General features: G+C 39.6%; 1 protein-coding gene across 5 annotated transcripts; it reads left to right on the forward strand.

Annotated features, from left to right (window-relative positions):
- The first annotated feature begins 32 nt into the window (after window positions 1-32).
- Window positions 33-19565, forward strand: TMEM68 (transmembrane protein 68). Of its 5 annotated transcripts, none has more exons than XM_035895860.1 (8): window positions 33-1262; window positions 2424-2529; window positions 4122-4452; window positions 6868-7032; window positions 12245-12438; window positions 14478-14538; window positions 16316-16455; window positions 18490-19565. In XM_035895860.1, the coding sequence occupies exons 1-8, from the start codon at window positions 1162-1164 to the stop codon at window positions 18592-18594; spliced, it is 1203 nt and encodes a 400-aa protein (XP_035751753.1). In that variant the 5' UTR covers window positions 33-1161; the 3' UTR covers window positions 18595-19565. The 5 variants fall into 5 exon arrangements, with proteins under 5 accessions (XP_035751753.1, XP_035751757.1, XP_009638638.1 ...); XM_035895863.1 differs by lacking the exon at window positions 33-1262 and adding an exon at window positions 2665-2789 and having other exon boundaries at window positions 2463-2529; XM_009640343.2 differs by lacking the exon at window positions 2424-2529 and having other exon boundaries at window positions 1175-1262.
- Window positions 19566-20466: the final 901 nt, after the last annotated feature.

Genomic DNA, 20466 nt, shown 5'->3' on the forward strand with positions numbered 1-20466 from the left:
CTGCGGTCGGAGAGGCGCGGAGCGGGCCAGCGCTCGGTTCAGAACGCGGAGAGGGCCGCCCTCCCGCTTCCAGGATCTGGCCAGCTGCGGGTGCCGCCCTTAGCAGGGTTATCAGGGTCTTCTGGGGTTTGGCCTTTGCGGTGGCACTGCAAATTCTGGCAGGAACGCGCTCCCTAACCGGCCCATGCCGTGGAGGGCGGTGTATTTCGGTCGGCAGGGGCAGGTCCTAGCTGTTGCTTTTCGGTATCTCTCTGGTCTGGAGGCGCTGGGGTGTTCTCCGGAGGTTCTGCTTACGCATTTCGTGCACATGCTGAAGTTGCGCTGTGTGTGGTTTACGGCAGGATGTGTTGCTTTCCATAATTGCTTCTCCTCGCGTGATCAGTAGGGTCTCCAATAACCCAGCGTCTGCTGACTGCACCCGAAGACCACCGTTGTAGGTAGTTTAGTTAAGGACTTTACTGGGTCACATGCTAGTAGTCAGCGGAAGGAATTGCAGGTTAGCCTTGTTTCCATTTCACCGTCAACGTGAAGCCTTAAGAGTAAGCATAAGTCAGCATGCACTGTCATTAGTCAGATGAGAAATTGGATCTTTTTCATCTAGTGAAAATGAACTGCTCTGTTAGGAAGTTAGAACTTAAATTAAAAATATTTAGTTTGAACTGCCCAATAGGCAACATGTTAGTGATGACAGTTAAAATAAGATGTCCTTTAAGGGTATGCTTGTATTACAGAGGGTTTCTGCCTGTAAGTTGGCTAAGGGTGAGACTCAGTACTACTGCACCCCATTGTAGGTTTTCAATTTGGATGGTGACATGTCAGAAAACCTCTGACAAGGAGAGCAGGGTAGTCTCTCTTTGCTTGAATGAGGGCCTAATCAGAATGACACTGCTAGTGTTTCTAGAAGACAGTCTGTGTTACCTTGTAATTTTAACTGCTCTGGACAGTCACAGAGTAGACAGCTGTAAAGTTGGAACGGACAAAAACGACATTATCTGTTAGTAGCATGTAGGAACTATGTTGGACCTTTATTCAGTGTGGAGCATCCTGTGCTTTTTTTGATCATGGAGAGAGAATCTGTCTTCCCTTCTTCACTGCCATTGCCTTTGGTAGGGTGTTCAGCATGGCAATAACGTAAATCACACTTGGACTTGGCTACGGAGTATGCCTCTACTACCTACCACGAGTGATCAGGACAAATGCTGGACTTGTTACGGGGGGAGCAAAATTACAGGAGATAAAGGCCTGGAGGAGCCTGGTGGACGGTAAGTCAAATATGAGGATGGCTATCTACATTGTGGGCTGTGCTAGCAAGGCCATAGCCATTAGATCAAGGAAGTATTTTTTACCCTCTTTTCAGCACTTTTGAGACCACAAGAAAGATGCTGACGGACTAGAAGGGGTACGGAGAAGGGCCACCAACATTGTTAGGGGGCTGGAGCAAGTGGTGTCTGGAGAAGCTGAGGGAGGTGTGTGTGTTTAGCCTGGAGAGGCCTTAAAGGGGATCTTACTGCTGCTCTTAATGAGTGGTTTTAGAGAGGAGGGAGTTAGACCCTTCTCAGCAAAGGGACAGGAGGCAATAGGCACAAATTGCAGTAAGGGGAATTCTTACCCGAATAAGGAAAAACATTCTTGCCATGAGGGTGGTCAAGCACTGGATTAGGGGCCCAGAGAAGCACTGGGATCTCCATCCATGGAGATACTACAAACTGGACTGGACATGGCCCTGAGCAACCTGATCTAACTCCTTAGTTAGCAAGAGGTTGGACAAGTGCTGCCCAATGAGTCTTCCCGATATAAATTATTCTATGATTCTCTTCAAGATGAGGAAACAACGTTGTTCAGAGTAGAGTTGGCAATCCCTAACAGAAGGCAGTACTTTAGATGCTACTTCTGTGGTTGGCAGCAAAGAACATGTCGGATTTAAATTTCTGTTACAGGTTAGTGCATGGATAGGCAAGTAAATTTATAAAACTGAAATGATTGCATTTGAGATATTGCATCTAAAATTACAGGGAAAAGGACAAGTAATATTTTGCAAGGCTGACATGTGTGGACAGGACTTTAGATTTACTTGATGAGGATTTTGTGTTTGGAAAAAGCCATAAACAATTAACAATATAATAGGCGAGGGAGTATAACTTTAAGTAATCTTATAAGCTATATAATCACCTCTGAGTTTTGAAAAACGTTTCTGTGCCATAATGCATGCTCCATATTGTTCTCTAGCTAGTAGGTGGAACTGCTGGAGAAGTCCGGGCATAGAAATCTGATAAATAGTGTGGTGTTGAATGCTACTCCTAAACCCTGCTTGGTCTCACAAGTTGTGTTTCTTGTACTTGCTGTGGGTGTTTGCTGCCTGACGGGTTCTGGAGTTCAGCTCTGGCAACTGGGATGAGAAAGAACTTTCTCTTGTTCTCCCACAGGCCTGCTATCTCCCGTCCTTTGCCCCTAATGCACACCCCCAAACACATGTGCATGAAATCAGTGAAGTTCATGTCAGTAATGCTACATGCTAATACATCGCTGAAGGTAAATCAGCTGCTCATCACATTGTCCTCAAGAACATGCTGAGGAGCAAAATGTTGTAAGCCTGAATTAGTGGAACAGGCATGGATTGTGGGAGCAAAGTCCTTGTCACGAGATCAGCGTTCTTCTCATTAATAGGGGTTATCTTGAGCAATGTGGGTGGAGGATGATTTCAAAACAGAAGGAAAAGGAACATCCTTGTGCTCTATCCGAACGGGAGGAAAAAATGAGACCGGGAAAGAAGTGAGATGAGTTCTGCTCTAGTACGTGTTTCAGCATCTCATAGCAAATGTGGAGTAAAACTGATATGTAGTTTTTGTTGTCATGGGGGTTCTGATAGTACTAGCAAAATTACCATCTGAATTTCAGTCACCTGTTGCTTGCAAAAACAGAGCAAGAGTAAGGGACTGACAGACGTATGTCCATCTAGGCATAGGAACTCTGCGATCATACATGTTGTAAGTCACATTTTAATAAACAACCAAACCACAACAACCCCAAGCTCAGATTCTTTCAGAATTTATTGTCTTAATCAGTTTATCTCTACGAGCCTACAGTATAGATGCAGCACGTTTTTCTTCTTGGTCCTGACTAACAGTTACTTCAAGTCTTGACGAAAACTTTATTCTAGACTAGGATAACTTTTTTCCCCCCAGGGTATTATGTATATTGTTCTAGACCTGTAGCTAAGATAGCCAAGCAGGCAGGTTGTCTTATGTTCGTAAGATGGAGTTGAATAACAGCTTTCCCCCTAAATCGTACAAAGCTAAGAAAAAAATGTTGGTCCAGAATTACAGAAAGCCTGAAATATCAGCCCAGGGAGGTGTAGCCCTGAAAATTCTTAGGAGCTGGCGTTGGAGAAGAGAGATTCTTATACATAGGTGCACTAAAGCCAGAGCAGTTAAAACTTCTAGAGGACTTTTTGTGATCTTTTTTCCTTGTCCTTTCTGCCTCCTCTCTGTGTTGTGCTCTGGGACTTGGCATTTCACTATCTGTGAGTTGTCAGGTACAGTTGAAGGTCTCTACAGGAGTGAGACTTGCTTATTTGAGACCATCTTCTTCCTGAGTCATGGCATGCTTGTGGTTAGAAGAAGTGTTCAGTAGGTGTTTTATGGCACTGGATTTGAGATTGTGCTGTTTCCTATTGTAGTGAGTGCTTGGGGGAAGGTTTTGGGGGTACTGTGTATTGTGTAGAACAATAAATTAGACTAATCAATATAGCTTTCTGAAAATCGAAAATACAGTCTAAGTTGGTTTGGTAACAGTGTAAATGTTCTGGATCTGTGTAAGTTGAACAGTTTTTTAATGAGATAAAATCTTAGCCTGAGATTAAGCAATTGCACTTTCTCAATTAGAATGGTCAGCATTTCCACTACACAAAAGAAAAAGACTGAAAAAATCAAGTAAAACAGCTGCTGTATGAACCATTATGTTTCTAATAGGTGCTGCTGGGACATGGGGTAAATGGTATATGAATAAAATGCCTCAGAGAGTGTTTTTGTACAATTAAACAGTACAGGCAGGTCTGCCTTTTTGAGGGTTTATTCATCTGCCTCTTTTTTTTTTTTTTTTTTTTTTTTTTTTTAATTAAACAGGAGATGATAGGTGGCAATGAATCCTGTACTGCAGGACCGATACCTATGTCCTACTTAACCTGCCTGACTTACGTTCTGGGAGAATGGACTGGCGTGGAGCATATTGAAGATTATCTGAGTTATGCAGTCTACCTTTCATGGGTGCTTTTTCCACTCGCGGTAGTTTTTCTACTTCCGGGAGTTCTCGTCATCCTCTTCTACACTTCCATTCTCCTTCTTCATATTTACAAAAGGAAGAATGAACTAAAGGAAGCTTATTCCAATGATTTTTGGGATGGTGCAAAGCAAATGTTGGCTACCCTATGGGATGGACATGGAAGAATATGGCATGGTAAGCAAGATCTGACTTTTCATTAAAAACTGCTGAAGCTCTTATTCCTGGTTTACCTTTCAGGATTATCAATATATATATGATTGTTGCTGTTGTTGCATGAAATCTAAAATTCATGCCAATTTTTTTTTCTGTTTTATCAATGACTGCCAGTGATGCTTGGGAGAAAAAAGCCACTGAGGCTTTCTTGGATGTAAGTTTTTTTGTCTTACGCATTTAGTCCTTTACTGCTACAAAAAGAGATCTTTCATCCAGTTGAATATAGATACAATTTTTAAAAATTATTTAATTTTTTTTCTTTTTTACTTTTTATAACTACTCCTGGATTTCCTCATTCCAGGAGGACCTGAAATGATTGCTATGTTAACAATTAGATCAATTAACTGTATTATTCCAGAGCCAATATATGAACACTGGAAATTAAATGCCAGTTCCCTGACAGCTAGTATGTCAGCATGTTAGCATAATGTAATTGCACTTAACCAGTCTTTTACATGTAATGCCAAATGATGGCTAAAAGGAGCACTTAGTGTCAGTTCACTCACTAGTTGCTGCTTCAAATTGACTTTAGAGCCCCAAACTGTTACAGATCCCTACTTTTTTTTTGTTTTCTTTCTGTCTATGTATTTTTGACAACTACTTTCTCTACTAGAATGTCAAAACTAAGGGCTCTGTTCCTTGTCCTTCTACCATTATTTCTTTTATAAAGAAAGACTTAATAAATGATTTGGCTTTTCTTTCTAAGGAAATCATAAGCCTCTTTCAGAATCATTCAGTCTAGATGCAGCTAAAGGAGAAAGAGATGTTTAAGAGCAATTTACATAAAGAACAAATCCTTCTTGAAAATCATCTCTATTTGTTCTCTAGTCAAAGGGAAGCGGGTTTTCAAGGCATTGATAACCAGATGGTGCAGTGGCTGTATCAGATAGGCTTTGTAAGACCAAGATGTAACTTTCAAATCTAGGAAAGTATACTAGATCAAAATCAACAGCTACATCAAAGACCTTAAAATGCTCACTTCACAATAAAAAGCTATTTACTTTTTTCATAAGAAAATGGTTTTTAAGGCCTTGCTCTTTTCATCCTTAGTAACTTTTTCTTTTTATAAGGTCTAACTTTTTATTTGTGCAGAAGAGATTCTTATCCAGTCCCTCATCGACAATTGTGACTTTTCCTGCCCTGCCAGCTGCTTCCATATTCTCTATACACTGCTCTTGCTAAAGAATGAAAAGTTTTGCATCCACTTCATTAATCAATATATTGTAGGAAGAACTTTTCATCCTGAAACCTTACAGCATCGGAAAATAACCCAAAAACCCAAACCAACCCCACAACCAAAAAGCCTAAGCCCCCAAACTGGTGTGTGGTACTTGTAACTTTACATATATTATGTAAATGCTAGATGTAGGTATCATTCTGGCTATGATTGGCTGGCATGAAGCACAGTTAGTGACCACTTGGGATGGTACAGACGATGTGCTTGCAATATGTTGCAGCTCCACAGGTATAGAAAGAGAAATAGAGGAAGAAGAGCCAAGAGTACCTTCAGAATTAAAAAAAAAAAAAAAAAAAGGAATGGTAATTGCAGATTTTATTAACTTTGGAAGAAGTGACATGGTTTGGCTTGGGGGGTTTTTTGGGTGCGTTTTTTTTGTTGTTGTTTATTTAAAAAAAACCACAAACAAGATACTGTAACAATACTGTTCAGTATTGACTGAATATGTTCTATAAGGATTCATTTTGATATTTTGTGTTAACTCAATATACTCTGCACTGTTAATTAGAAATGTAAGTTCAGTAAGAAACTTGTGTGTGTTTATGTATGTTTCAATTAATCATATAAAGCCCCAACCAGCTTTTAGTTTGTACTGATGGCAAAATGGAGCAAGTATAACTCTGAGGGAAATAACAAAGATAAGCTTTATCCCTGGAGTAAAAGGAGACATGTAAATGCATGTTGTCATGTCAAATCTTCTTAAATAATTACTGTTGGCAATAAACTTTGAAACGTAAATAAGAGCTTGAAACAGTTGTGTTTCACAGCTCCTATCCAATCCTTATTTTGATTTCTCTTGCATGATTGATTCAGAGGACTCTGCAGCCTTGAGGACAGTGAACTGAAAAAATGAGGAAAAATTACATAGTTCAAGGCAGTGAGACTGGGTGTTTTGTTTTCAAAATTTTTTTTGTTCTTCTTTCTTTAAATGTGATGCTTTGCTTTAAATGAAACTTGTATTTCGTGTGAAAGCAACTTTGCAAATGCTTCAAGTCACCTCTTGACTTTTTGGCAGCCACTTTGCTCTTACCACTTCTCAATAGCAATTGGTTTCAGTTTGCCAACTTGCCGCAAGTTAGTTTCTTTGGGATAGAATTGTGTCAAACTTTGACATCTGTTATGCCATTAACTCCTAACAGGTTATGAGCTTCATGGTGCTGAAAATATTCCTGAAGGACCAGGGCTTATTGTGTTTTATCATGGAGCTACTCCTGCCGACTATGTCTATTTCATGGCTAGACTTCTTATACAAAAGAAGAGATATTGCCACGTAGTAGCTGATCATTTCGTCTTTAGATTACCAGGTAACATACTTCATTACAAACAATCGGTTTGAGAACTCTAATTTTTTTTTTTTAGTGGTGTAATTAATAAAAATTGTGCCACGGGAACACAGCTCTCAGAACAGACATTCAGCCGGATTCAGTGAAGCTGTTGAAGTACACCTGTCTCAAACTCATGCTTGTTGGTAAAGAACATGTTAATGAGACTGGCCCATGCAAGGATGGGTCATACTTCTGGCTGGGCAGCACCTTCCAATGACTCTAGGGTGTTTAGAAACCAAGAGAAGGAGATCATAGGAGAAACGGTTGTCTCTGTATTAATTGTTAGCAAAGACTTCAATAGGATGTTCCTTTTTTTTATTGATATAGGCAGAATGACTGGTGTAACCTGATTAAGAAATAAACTGTTTTGAAGCAATGTCCTTAAAGTTGACAATATTAGTCTGGGGAGACAATGTAATTTTGTGTCCCACCCAGTTGAGTATGGTGGGCAGTGGGGCCTGTTCCCAAGACGACTGTTCCAAGTAGAATCTGCTATGGGGGAAAGCTGTAGAAGAGTCCAATAAGTTTGTGTGAAACATAAGGTGAAGCATGAAGAAAATGAAAAATATGTTTAGGGCAAGATTTTGGCTGTACAGCCTAGTGAAAAACACTGCAAAGAAGATGAACCGTATACTGAGCTTTTTTTAGCATGAGTGTAGCCAGCAGGTTGAGTGAAGAAGTTTATTCCCGTGGCTTGGCACCTGTGCAAGCACATCTCACAATATGGTGTCCAGTACAAAACAGATTTTGACACACTAGAGCGTGTTCAGTGGGTGGTGGGGGGCTGGAGCATACAATCTAGGAGGAGAGGCTGAGAGAACTGGATTTGTTTGGTCTGTACTGGATAAGGGTGGGGGAAGACATTATTGCTGTCTTCAGCGACTTAACGGAAGGGTGCAGAGAAGAGAGTCAGACTCTTCTCACAGGTGCACAGCAATAGAATGAAAAGCAACAGAGACAAGTTGCAACACAGGAAGTTTTGATTAGATGTGTGGAAAGGTATTTTACCATGAGGGTGATCAGGCACCGGAAAAGATTGCCTAGGCAAGTTGGGGAATCTCCATCCCTGGAGACTTTCAAAACTCCACTGGGTGAGGCCCTGAGCAGCCTGATCTAGTTGGACCCGCTTTGAGTGGGAGGTTGGACTAGATGACCTTCAGAGGTCCCTTCCAACCTACATAATTCTCTGGTTTTGTGAACAAATCAAAGCTATTCAGGGAAGACAAGCCCAAAGAGCCCAGATAATGTTCTGGATTGTGTTTCAAAATCTGCACAATGATCTAAAACTGGCAACCCAGACAGATGCTGCTTCTCTTGTGAATCAAACCAGAAAGACTGCCATAATTTTATCCTAGTACTAAGACTGCCTGATCTTGATTAAGTCTTCAGATTAAATTGGTTGCCTTTTCAGAAGATGTTTTAGTTAGCCAAATGTTTCTATGCTCAGTGCAGGAGATGAGGGGGGTGGGGGTGGGATGGGAGGTGGGTCTGGGGAGTCTGTAAGCTGTTAGACATACTTGGATTAGAAGATTAATGATCCTTCTGTTTTGTCCTGGTTTTAGCTGGGACAGAGTTAATTTTCCTCCTAGTAGCTGGCATAGTGCTTTGTTTTGGATTTGGAATGAGAATGATGTTGATAACACACTGATGTTTCAGTTGTTGCTAAGTAGTGCTTGCACCAGTCAAGGACTTTTCAGCTTTCCATGCTCTGGCAGGTGCACAAGAAGCTGGGAGGGGGCACAGCCAGGAGAGCTGGCTGATTCCATACCGTATGACATCATGCTCAACATCTAAACTGGGGGCAGTTGGCCAGGGGGCAGCGATAGCTGCTGGGGACTGGCTGGACAGCGGTCGGCAGGTGGTGAGCAATTGCATTGTGCATCACTTATTCTGTATATTCTATTATTATTATTAATAGTAATGATAATAATAATAGTTTCCTCTGCTGATTTATTAAACTGCCTATCTCAACCCATGGGTTTTGCTTTTTTTTTGATTCTCCTCCCCCATCCCACTGGGGAGGGGGGGAGTGTGAGCGAATGGCTGTGTGGTCTTTAGCTGCCTGCTGGGTTAAACCACAGCATGTTTTTATGATTATTGAATCTCCTATGAATAGCTGTGAGGAATGGCTTGTACTGTGAATCTGAATCTCGGGTCCATGCCAGTATGCAATTGCCAACATGCAGTCTCATTGCATCATCTGCATTGGGTGCTGCTGTCCTCAATTAACTGCAATTAACTGGAGTGTGTTTGTACAATGTTGCTGTGCCTCCTAAAGGATGCATGCGCCTGCAAGGGGTCAAACATGCCTCTCCCTACTGCCTAGTCTTGAAAGATACAGCTTGATAACTTAGGGAAGGGGATCTAACCTCATAGGAGACCTCCTATAGATATCTGGAGATTCCTGTTGAACATTGCCTAAAGCATCTTTCATGTTGATGCAAAAGGAGATAATTTCATTTTCTCAATTTATACTGTATCAATACCATGTGTGAAATAGGCCCTGCAGCTTCTTTTTTTCCTTTTTTCTTTTAAATACTGGAAGTTAGTCACAGAGAAAAAAAAATTCCAGTGGTTTCTGGTTCTTTTAGATTCTTAGCTGTGTAATGCTCAGGAGTACATTGATTTCTCTAAGGTTGAGCTGAGAGAAAATCTTTTCCCAAAGACTGCAGTGAGGGCTGAGATTTCACTTGTGTTCTTCTCCATTGCCCTCTCTTGTGGTATGGGCCATGTCTGCTTCTTAGAGTCATCTGGGAGCCCTCTTTAAAAGATTGCTTGCTATTTTAGGGATCTAAGACATTCTCTCTCCTGTAATGTCCCAGCAAAAAGGAGCTGTGGCTTCTTGTCTGTTACATACACAAGGTGTTGCAAAGCGTCTCGTGGACTAGATGTTCTGCAGATAACCACACGTTTACCCACAGTTGAGGAAGATTGAATTCAGTGGTTTAAAAGATTCCTCTCTGTCTGTGGTCCTAAAGGTTAACCACAGAAAAAGTGATATCCTTGCTATCTTGCTACCAGGTAGCTGACAGCCCCTATGTTACAGTCACTGGGGCAAAGTTAGAGAAATGTATATAGTGTACTTATTCAGATAAGTGTTAAATGTGTTACTGGGTACTCTCCAAAGGGTTTTCAAACATCAGTGTGGACAGAACATTATGGAAAATAGGAGAGGAGTGTGCTGGGGCAAAGGGCAGAATCCAGGCTGAACTGTGGAATACAATTAATTTTGGACTTCTTTGGTATTTGAAAAAATTGGCATCCCTTCATGCTCTGGAAGGCTGAAAAACTGCTTAGATAATTTTGAGAGTTGTTTTGTTGTTTAAAGTGGAAAAATAGTTTCTCGGTCACTTTCATGCAACAACCAGGTAGTACCCCAGTGTTTCTTCTGACTCCATGATGACCTTTGCCTTGGGCACAGAGTACCCCGGCTGTCTCTTCAGGGCCACTGCACCAGCTCCTGTCTCTCTGCTGCTCTACAGAGCCAGGTTCTTCCTCTTTTCTACTGCAGCAGAGATACTGATAGTAATGTATGATCTGGATCCCACTCTACTCAGCTCTTGTCAGGCCACACCTGGAATACTGTGTACAGTTCTGGACCCCACTACACAAAAAAGATGTGGACAGGCATCTTCCTACCACCAGGTACATTCCAGAGAGCTTTAATTAGTTTGGGAATGTAAAACATTATAGAAACTAGCTCTTGAAGATCCCACAAACAAAGCACCACAGAGAAATTAAATTACGTTAGGAAAACTCTATTTCAGGTGTCCTCTGTGCAGATGCTACTAGATGAAGGTTGCTGGTGTCATCAGCAGCGTGCAAGGCAGGTACAGCAGAATATGTGACAGCTGTAACGCAGCCTGTGTTCTGTTGTCGTGTTTACAGACAGACCCCGATTTTGTATAGGTATAAATCAGGACTAATTATACTCACGCCAACTACAAAAACTAGTTAGAGATCAGAGTTTAGTTAAGAATGAACTAATGATATGCTGCCTCATGCTCTCCTTCCCAAGCCCTTAGTTTATGCGGGCTGTAAGAGAAGATGGATCTCTGTCTTCTTAACTATATTTGGACTCTTCTTCAGTGTGTGTGTGTGTATGTAACAAATGTGTGTTCATAGTAACAACTATTCATGTGTTAACCCGAGGTTAAAAAATTAAGATCTTTTATTGAGGGGCAAACTCAACTAGATCAGTTCTGTGTCCTTGTCTATGGCTGATAAGGTTGTTTGCCTCAGTGGGAAACTTCAAGAAAGAGAAGTAATCTTTCCCATAGTGCTCAGCCATCTGAAGTTCCCATTTTGGTATGCAGTACTCATAAATACTGTATAAATTTAAAATTTATTGAACCAACTGAATGTGATTGGTTTCCTGCAAACAGAGGTTTATGCTAGTTATGTTCTTTCACATTAGACTAGTTGTCTAAATTTATCAGGTATACCCCCATTTGATGCTCCTAAGCGAATTTTTGATGTTCCGCCATTTCTTGAAGTGTAGGGTCAGTATGACATTTCAAATTCAAGATGATATGAGGAGTTACGTAACTTTACAGTTAAAAACTTCAGTAACTGAAAAATCTTAATCTAAGATGAATATACCCAGGCCAGGCTTGCCAGATGCCTCTTTGCGTGAAAGGCCATCCGGGTACTCACAGACTGAACCAGGGAGTCAATCCCTGTAGTCATCTGTAACACAGATAATGCTGCATTTTCTTTGTCATTCCCCTTCTTGTGTACAGACTGCTCTTTGTTTGCCAAAGTTAAAACAAAAAACCACATCAATTTGCCGGTATTTTCTCTTGTTGCACTTTATTAGGACTGTTCTACGTTTGGAAAGTAGAGCTTGGGCAAGGAGCCAGTGCCCTGAAGCCGACTTAACAACTCCTTTGAAGGGACACCTGAAAGATGTCACAGAGTGCTTGCCCGTTTTTTCCAGTTTAGTCCTGATTGTGAGATAGCACCTGACTGTACTATGACAAAAAAACCACTGAAAACCCTGAATCTTCAACTTTTTAGACCGAAATTTATAAGCAGGACTTAATGCTTCAGTCTCTCTAGAAACATCTTTGATTTGGGGTTACAGGTTATCGGACAAGTAAGTTTTAGCCTTTGTGTTCTGTGTTGGGAATCCGTATTTAATGGTAGTATGAATTAACATTTTCTGAATTAATATTATCCTACCCTACAGGTTTTAAAATATTACTTGATGTACATGGAGTTATGCATGGACCAAAAGAAGAATGTGTCAGTGCTCTGAAGAGGGGCTGTCTGATAGCCATTGCCCCAGGTGGAGTTCGGGAAGCACTCTTCAGTGACGAGATGTATACTATTATCTGGGGTAATCGGAAGGGCTTTGCTCAGGTGGCCATTGATGCGAAAGTGGTGAGTATGACAGATCACAGAAGAGAAGCAAAGAATGCTAACTTATTAGTACTTTTTTCCAGGGAAAGCTGTTTTGATTATCATATATTGGGTGTTACGTTGCTGAGTGTCATGAGTATGGTCTACTTGCTCTCAGAATTGTGTTTCAAGACTTTTTGTTGCTTTTGATAAGAAGGCTTTGGAGTCAGCTAAGAATGGTGGGGTCACGAAATCCAGAGTTTAAAAGAATGAGAGATGAAATCCAGTACAGTTTCTATATGACAGGCTTGTGCTGTTTCACACGCAGCTGGTCAGGACTGTGATGGCTCAACCCCTGACCAGAACAGTTGGGAAGCAACCATGCATCAACGTTTCTGTTTCCCCTGTCGCTGAAGTATACTGTGACCCAGCACAGTATAGACTCGCTGGCACTGTTGGCAGTTTATGGTGGTAAGGGATGTCTAGGGCATACAGCAGCAGCAGGAGATGCTGTTCACTAGTGTGAACTGTCTCTTCAGTTCTAATATATAGCATTGTGCTTCGTCAGCAGGCAGATAATTACTCATATGGGACCAACTGTGAAGGCACCTAAGTGTATGATATATTTGAATTGTAACTATTTTAATAAGCATTTCAGAGTCCCTCTCTTTCTGTATTTGTGCTTAAAAGATGTGTGCATATGTCCATAGGTCTGCATATAGCTAATTTGAAAGTAAGTCTCACACCAAGAGTTTTATATTTAGGTACTGTCAAAGAGAGACTCGTTAAATCTCTGGATTTTATACAGAAATAGAATACTTTTAAGACTTAATTTTAAGTGTGTGTCACTTTTCTCAGGAGGAAAATAACACTGTTTAAACAGGATATTTTCAACAGATTTAGGTTTTACTAATGTATTGTAATAGCATATGGAAGACCATACTTGGGATTCAACTACAGTTGTAATGTGTGTTCAGTTCCCTTTATGCACTCGCAAAGGTCTTGCAGCTTCATCACCCCCTAAAAAAAAATAAAATCTGAGAGATGCAGTAGAATAGGAATACTGTTGGAGCCAGGATGAAAGTGGGGAAAATATCTTTATTTAGATTAAAGATGAACTTTAAGTCACCTTTAATTGTGAGCATAACTCCTCATGGAAAGAAAAATGTGTCTAAAACTGGGACCTTCAACTTCTTGAAGTTGTCTCATTTCAGCAATTTGTTTTCCAGAATTTTTGTCATATAAACCAACATACAAAAATCCCTACCTTTACATCAAAAGTAAGATGTTCCAGATAAGTTGGTTCTAAAATAAAGAATTCTGTTGCCATTCAGTTTAGGCAACTGCAGTTCTTTTTATTCCCTATAGTTGCATTGGATTATTTGCAGACTTCAGTTTAAAAAAGTTTGAAAGAATCTGAATTCTGAAAACCCCATAGAGTTCTGTATTTCTGATGATGCTATGTAGAGTGAGTACATAGTATAAAATGATACTAAAAAAGCTTCATGTAGTAGTCGACCCCCTCCCAGTTCTTGTAAATCTTGATAGTTGTTTGCAAGTTCAAAAACAGCAATATAAACTTGAAATATTCGACATCATTCCAAATATTTGTCAGCTGAAATAAACCATGGACATGTACTGAATATGACACACCATGTGTGAAGCAATACAATCAGCATAACAGAGACTAATCTGACAAGTTTAGGGTCCCAATCCTGTGAGTTCTTCCCTTTGAGCACGACTACAAATTAGGTAAGAGGTTTAACTACTTAAGGCTCAACTGTGCAAAGACTGCTAGACGAGGAGAGGCCTGAATGCTCCATAAGTTCTGAAATCCTGGACTGCTTTGAGAAAGCAGACTTGCTGAAACAGTGACTCACTGAAATATCACAGTATTCTCCAGCTTGAAAACTCATGGCAGAAGGTTGCAGAAGAACTTAAGAATACTTGTTTTGCTCTCTATATGTCCTTGTCTGAGAAACACTTCTGAAATTAATTTGCTTGTTGGGTTTAAGTGAGGTAGAAGTTTTTTAGGTAGTGCTATCTTCATTAAATTCTTAATTATTTTTTTTTCCTCCTAGCCCATCATTCCTATGTTTACACAAAATGTTCGAGAAGGCGTTAGGACATTAGGAGGAATAAGTAAGATATTTTCTATTTTTTTGTAGTTTATTTTTCCATATATGTTTAGCTTATCTCTGTAGAAGTAATCCCCCCATAAATTTGGCACAGCCTTGTTTCTGGAGTTTTGCTCTCCGGTAGAGTTCAGAGATGTTACTAGGATTTAATATCAGCATTAGATGTGGTATTGACTCATCTAAGTTACTCTCCACATACGTGTGCCTTCGCAGAAGCAGTAGAAGAAAGGAAAAAGGAGCCAGAAAAAGGCAAATAGATTTAGAGCACTTTTTTTCTCTGCTTATATCTGCTAGGCCAGCTCTAGGTTTTCTGCTGTCTGTAAGAAGGAAAGCAAACAGGTAATTTCTGACACGTAATTTCTTTAAATGACCTCCTAAAGCTCTGTGCTTACACCTCTACCTGTACTTAAACTTTGAATGATTTGAAATTTATTTAATCTGTAGTTGTTTTACTATTCAGCACTAGACCTGTGGTTCCTCACAAAACCTTGCGTTTGCCTGCTCTCTTTCCTCATCTCTATGGGGACTCCCAGCAGCACACGAATAGATGGGTGTATGTCTGAAGGGTCCACCTCTGGGATGATTAGATGCCCACACCTCTGCTGATCTGCTAGTGTTAAACTCCCTTTTTTATATTCTCCAACTTACTATCTAGCAGAAAGGGCCTGAACAGTCTCCTCCACGCTACGTGTTCTGCCTCAAGTATGGCATCATCATCTTCGTCAGAGGACTGCAGGGCAAACCAGTTCTGTTTCTCTCCCCCTCTAATTAAAAGCTATATATTGCATGGAGAAAGCCAAGGCATCAAATGTAGATGTGCAGAATAATTCACACATTTGTCAGGTTGTACAAAAATAAAAAAGCAATTAATTGTTGCTGTGTTCAGGAGGATCTTCCCAAACAAGCAGAAATTGAAGCCAAAATTATTCATGCTACTTTTATTCTACAGCAGAGGTGCTAGAGGAATTGAATTCTATTGATCACTGGAGGTGTCACTCCAATTTCAGTAGTTTTGGAATATTCTTTGTTCTTACAGGTTGTGTACAGAAAATTCCTCATCTTGCTCAGTAAGGATTTTCTTCTGTCAGCATCTCAGTTAAAAGAATTTCTTGTCTAGAGAGAGAGAATATTAGCACCCATTCTGCAAGGAATCTCTTCTGGGTGCATTTGGGCTAGATGCTTTGAAGGCAGCACGTGGGGAAGACGATGTGTCCTCTTAGAGCTGATTAAAACCCTGTTTTTTCTCTCTATGTTTTTTTCACTGCAACCAGTGTGTGATCTGAAAGAGCAATTCAGTGTTCTAGCATGACTGGCCTTTAGGCAGATAAGACTATTTCTGATCCTCTGGACCTCAGTGGGACTGAACAGAACAGACTTCCAATACTAGTTTCTTATGCTAATCTTTAAAATTAACTGAACTGTAACCTGTATTGTGTAGCATTCCCTTTCTCTCCAGAGAGGCACCTACTGTATTTTTCTCCTCTTCTTCCTTCTCTTTGCAGCTACTCTTTGGAGGAGAGATTTCACACCAAGTTAGGGTGGCAACCAGTCTGATGTTAGCAGTAATGCAGCTTTTAGGAAATGAAAGTCAAGGGTAGAATAGCACTTGAGATGACGCGTTGTTTGAGAATCTGGGTCAGGGGCTGGATTACTTGACAAGCTGTTGCGAAGGAGTGATTTAGATCACTTAAGGAATCACTGTCAAAGGTATTAGCAAAAGTGGTTTTAATATGATTCCTTCTCCTGGTTTTCCCCTTCCCCCCTAAATTTTTTCACATTAGAAATACTTAAGGCACTATATGAACGTATTAGATTGCCAATAGTTCCTGTGTACGGTGGGTTTCCAGTCAAGCTTCGTACATTTATTGGAGAACCCATTCCATATGATCCAAATACAACTGCTGAGGAACTAACTGCAAAGGTAAGATAGATATGCATATATATATTTCAAATACTGACTGTTCTGATAGAAAACACCGGAACATTCTTGTCAAGTGATTTCTGCCTTGGAGCTAGTTATAGAAGGTGGTGGAATAATGGTAGGCTTTGGACATGCTTAACTCTGAATGCCCTTCTTAAATGCTATCTTTTTATTACTACACCTTGCAGATGTTCTAGGCCTTTTAAAGTAAATACTGCACCCTATATTTGCTTTGAGAAGCAACTTGCTTTAGGCACTGAAGAAGTTCAGTCAGATAAGACTGCTCTGGGTTGATAAAGACATAAGCACTTCATCCAGAGAAAGTGTTCTCGTTCTTGGTCTTTTCAGAAAGATACTAATGAAGCCTTTCAAATATAGCAACTCCATGTTCACAAACTGTTGAAATTCCATACAATAAAAAATTAAGGTAAATCATTGCTTTATACAACTGTTTTTCCATTTCTATTTCCTCCCAACTTGTCACCCAACAGATTAACTTTTGAATGTTCCCCTAGTTCATATTTAGGTGGTTTATAGAAAGGATTTTCAGGTCCTCATGTTCATTCAGTTTATTAATAGATTTCACAGTGCAGAGACATAAAACAGTTAAGTGATGGAGCAGTCAGATGGAGGGGGCTGAAAGAGCCATTTTTGAAAGCTCCACAGATGGTCATTTCTGGCATTCTGAAAACTTCACTTTGAGGGAAGGAGATTTTTCTTCTTGACCACGCAGGTGTCAGTTCAGTTGTCTCTCCCCATCCCTCTGATTAGATCTCTGCAAAACGACATCTTAAAATATTTATCTGCATTATCTTATGCCCTGGTTATGGAAAACTGGTTGTTTCTTTTGGGGGTTCAGTCTGATGGGACTTCAGAACCCTTGACTTTCAGGAGAGAATGTGTATTTAAATGACTTTTGAATATGCTTTGGCATTTTACATTTGTGCCAACCCTCACTTGCTTCTGACTTAAGTGCAAATTCTGCTAGATAAGGCCCGTAGAATGTGACTCCCCTAGAATCCCAGTTAGAGTGATTTTGAAGTTGTATCTCCTGTTTCAGACTATGGCACAGTATGCATTTTCCCATTGTATATAGCAAAAAATTAAGCTCAGATTTTTTACCTAATGAAATTTTGGATCTGTAGCAACACTTAAGACCAGATCTATAAAGAGATATGGGCAGGAACCTCCTCCCAGGACTTAAAAGTTGATCACATACTTCATGGAAACAGGGGGAGCTTATACCAAGGATCATGTTTCCCCTTGCTGATCACTGGTTTACAAAAGCAAATAGTTCTCTGTTTTGTCTCTAGCCTTAAGATTTCTGTTGTCTGTGCTTCTCTAGGCAGAATAGGAAGGTTATGGCCTGTCCTCACCGTAGCTTTTGCATATTGTCCTGGTTTTAAAAGTTCCCTACAGAGCTTTTATGTAATAAGAATGGCTGCTATTAACTTCTTGGCCTGCTACATTTTTGAGTGAAAGTGAATGCTGCTGTCATATGCAGTATTTTAGGCATGGTCGAACTGTGCTTTGCAGAACCAGCTCTTTTAGGGGACTTGGGTGCAAGGATAATTACTTTGTACAAGCCAAATGGGCTGAGACACAATTGTGTTTCCAGTTCTGCTTCTGAGCATGTGTAAAAGCGTGCATACTTGCATACTGGAAGAGTGTTACTGATGCAAACCTGGGCATAGGCAGAAGTTTCTGAGTTGCAGTGCAGCATGCAGGCACTGACATGTTTTGTAGATGCAGGTCTCTTCATTCATTTACTCCATTGTCATTTTACTATTGTGTATCGCCAGTAGAGCTTGTGAGCACAGCTGCCAGAGAGAGAAGATACTAGTTGGTTGGTCTGTTTCTTGGCAGTGATTCCACAAACACAGCCTGTGGACTTAAATGTGGAAAAGTAGTATTTTGAACTTGCAGTAGTTCTGCGGCATTTGAAAGAATGAAAAAGATCCTAGAAATTCTATTAACATATGAACAGTATAAAGATGACTTAACCTGACCAAAAACTTTTCTCCTTCCTTACAGACAAAAGCAGCGCTCCAAGCTCTAATAGAAAAACATCAGAAAATACCAGGAAATATATTTAGGGCTTTAATGGAACGATTTCAAACACAAAAGAAAGAAGATTAAGGTCTTCTGAATAAACTACTATTTGGTTATAATATTCTTAAAGTTGTGTTTGTAACTTATTCATTCTTCTAATACTAGGTTTTAAATACTGTCCTAATGGTACTGCTGTATAATTTAAGATGTAAGACACTTTCCCTTGCCCTTCCCCCTGTCCACTATCAAGCTCAGGAACGCAAACTTCAAATCATTCGTAATGGGGCAAAGCTTACTTTTTTGATAAATGCATTCCTACCTTGAAAGTGTTTTTGTCAGAAATGACACTGCCAGTCCTGATGTACGTTGAGAACTGCAGTGAACCAAGGAAGTTTGTTACAGAAACCACTCTGATGCAGTGAATGAGAACCCTACAGCACAGCTGCTCTGCCAAGCTGAGCCGTACTGGACATCTGCCCTTGAGCAGAGAGTTGGCCCGTGTACTTTGCAGTGAACCTGCAAATTCTCCTTTGAAAGAATGAGCCAAGCATTTAAACTTTAACAAGTGGAAATGACGGTACTGTTTAGTAATATGAGCTCATAAAGCTTTATTTGGAAGGAAAGGAAAAATTAGTGCAGCACTTCTTTTAAAAGTAGTAGTTCTTTTGAAAAACAGGATAGACATTCCCAAATACCCTTTAAATCTAGTATATGTGTAAACTGTTAGACATTCATATTCTTCAAAAACAGTTATTTACGTAAGTTGTTAAGTCAAGGTTGAGAGGGAAATCCTACATACTTTCCTTAAGTGAAAACAATTGAATGAACAGGAAAGAGTTGCAGGATTGGGCTTTTGTGCACTTACAGTAAATTATATTGTTATATTTTTTCTGACCTAAAGCCTACACTTTTATTGTCAAAATAGAAAATATTTGAAATATTTCTTCTGATTGCCAGCAAGTTTAATCTACAGTCCTTAAATTAACTTCTTTAGTTTTGGGATGAGGACAAATTCTCCTTTCAATATTGTTGGGGTTTGACCTTATCTTAAAAAAAAACCCAAACCACCACACAACCAAAAAAAATCCCAACTTTTAGAAGAGGAGTTATATTCAATTTAGTATCCATTCCTCCCACATGCTTTGCTTTATACTCTTTTAAATATGTGAATTAGTGAGATTACATAAGTGCATGTGGATGATGCCCTAAAGAGTCTATAAATTATGGTTTACAAAAAGCAAAAAGTTTACTTATTTTATGATGTTATTTTATATCAAAAGTATTTTATGTGGTATTGAATTAATTTTTTTAAAGCTTGGGGAAGAATCATGTTACATAAAAGCAAATACCCATTCTGAATTTTTTTTAAATTACGTGGGTTTTATTTGAAGGCAAGATTATGTCCTTTTTAATTTATCGGAATGTTTTTAAAAAATATATTGACACAGTATGTCATTAAAAGTGGTAATGCCAAATTCCTGCATTGGAGTATAACCTAAGTCTGAATTTTATTTTTACTGTCCATCTTGACGAAAACGTACATCAGTCTATACTGTGAAATTCTCAATCTGAATTTTATTTTTACTGTCCATCTTGAGAAAAACGTACATCAGTCTATACTGTGAAATTCTCAAAGGCCACTGAACATATTTTGTGTTGGGGTTGCGTATATGTAAAAGAAAACCCGGTCGAAAAGGTTCTGTTATACATGATCTGAGATTTTTGTAAAATTTATTTTACTAAATATGTGGGCTGTTTGATGAAGTTTTGTCCCTTTAAGTATTGAAAGATGAGTATAAAAAATGAAGGGCAGTATTGGTCCTCTTCAAGCGTTTGTATAGGCCTTTCATATTTATTGCTATATATAAAATAATGTATAGAAGACACCTTTCAAATAAAACTGACAACTGGAACAGGCTTCTGAAGTTTTGTGTTGTGTTTGAAAGAAATGAAATGATA

Source organism: Egretta garzetta, unplaced genomic scaffold, assembly GCF_000687185.1.
Source record: "Egretta garzetta isolate BGI_Z169 unplaced genomic scaffold, ASM68718v1 scaffold36, whole genome shotgun sequence".
Classification (NCBI taxonomy): Eukaryota; Metazoa; Chordata; class Aves; order Pelecaniformes; family Ardeidae; genus Egretta; species Egretta garzetta.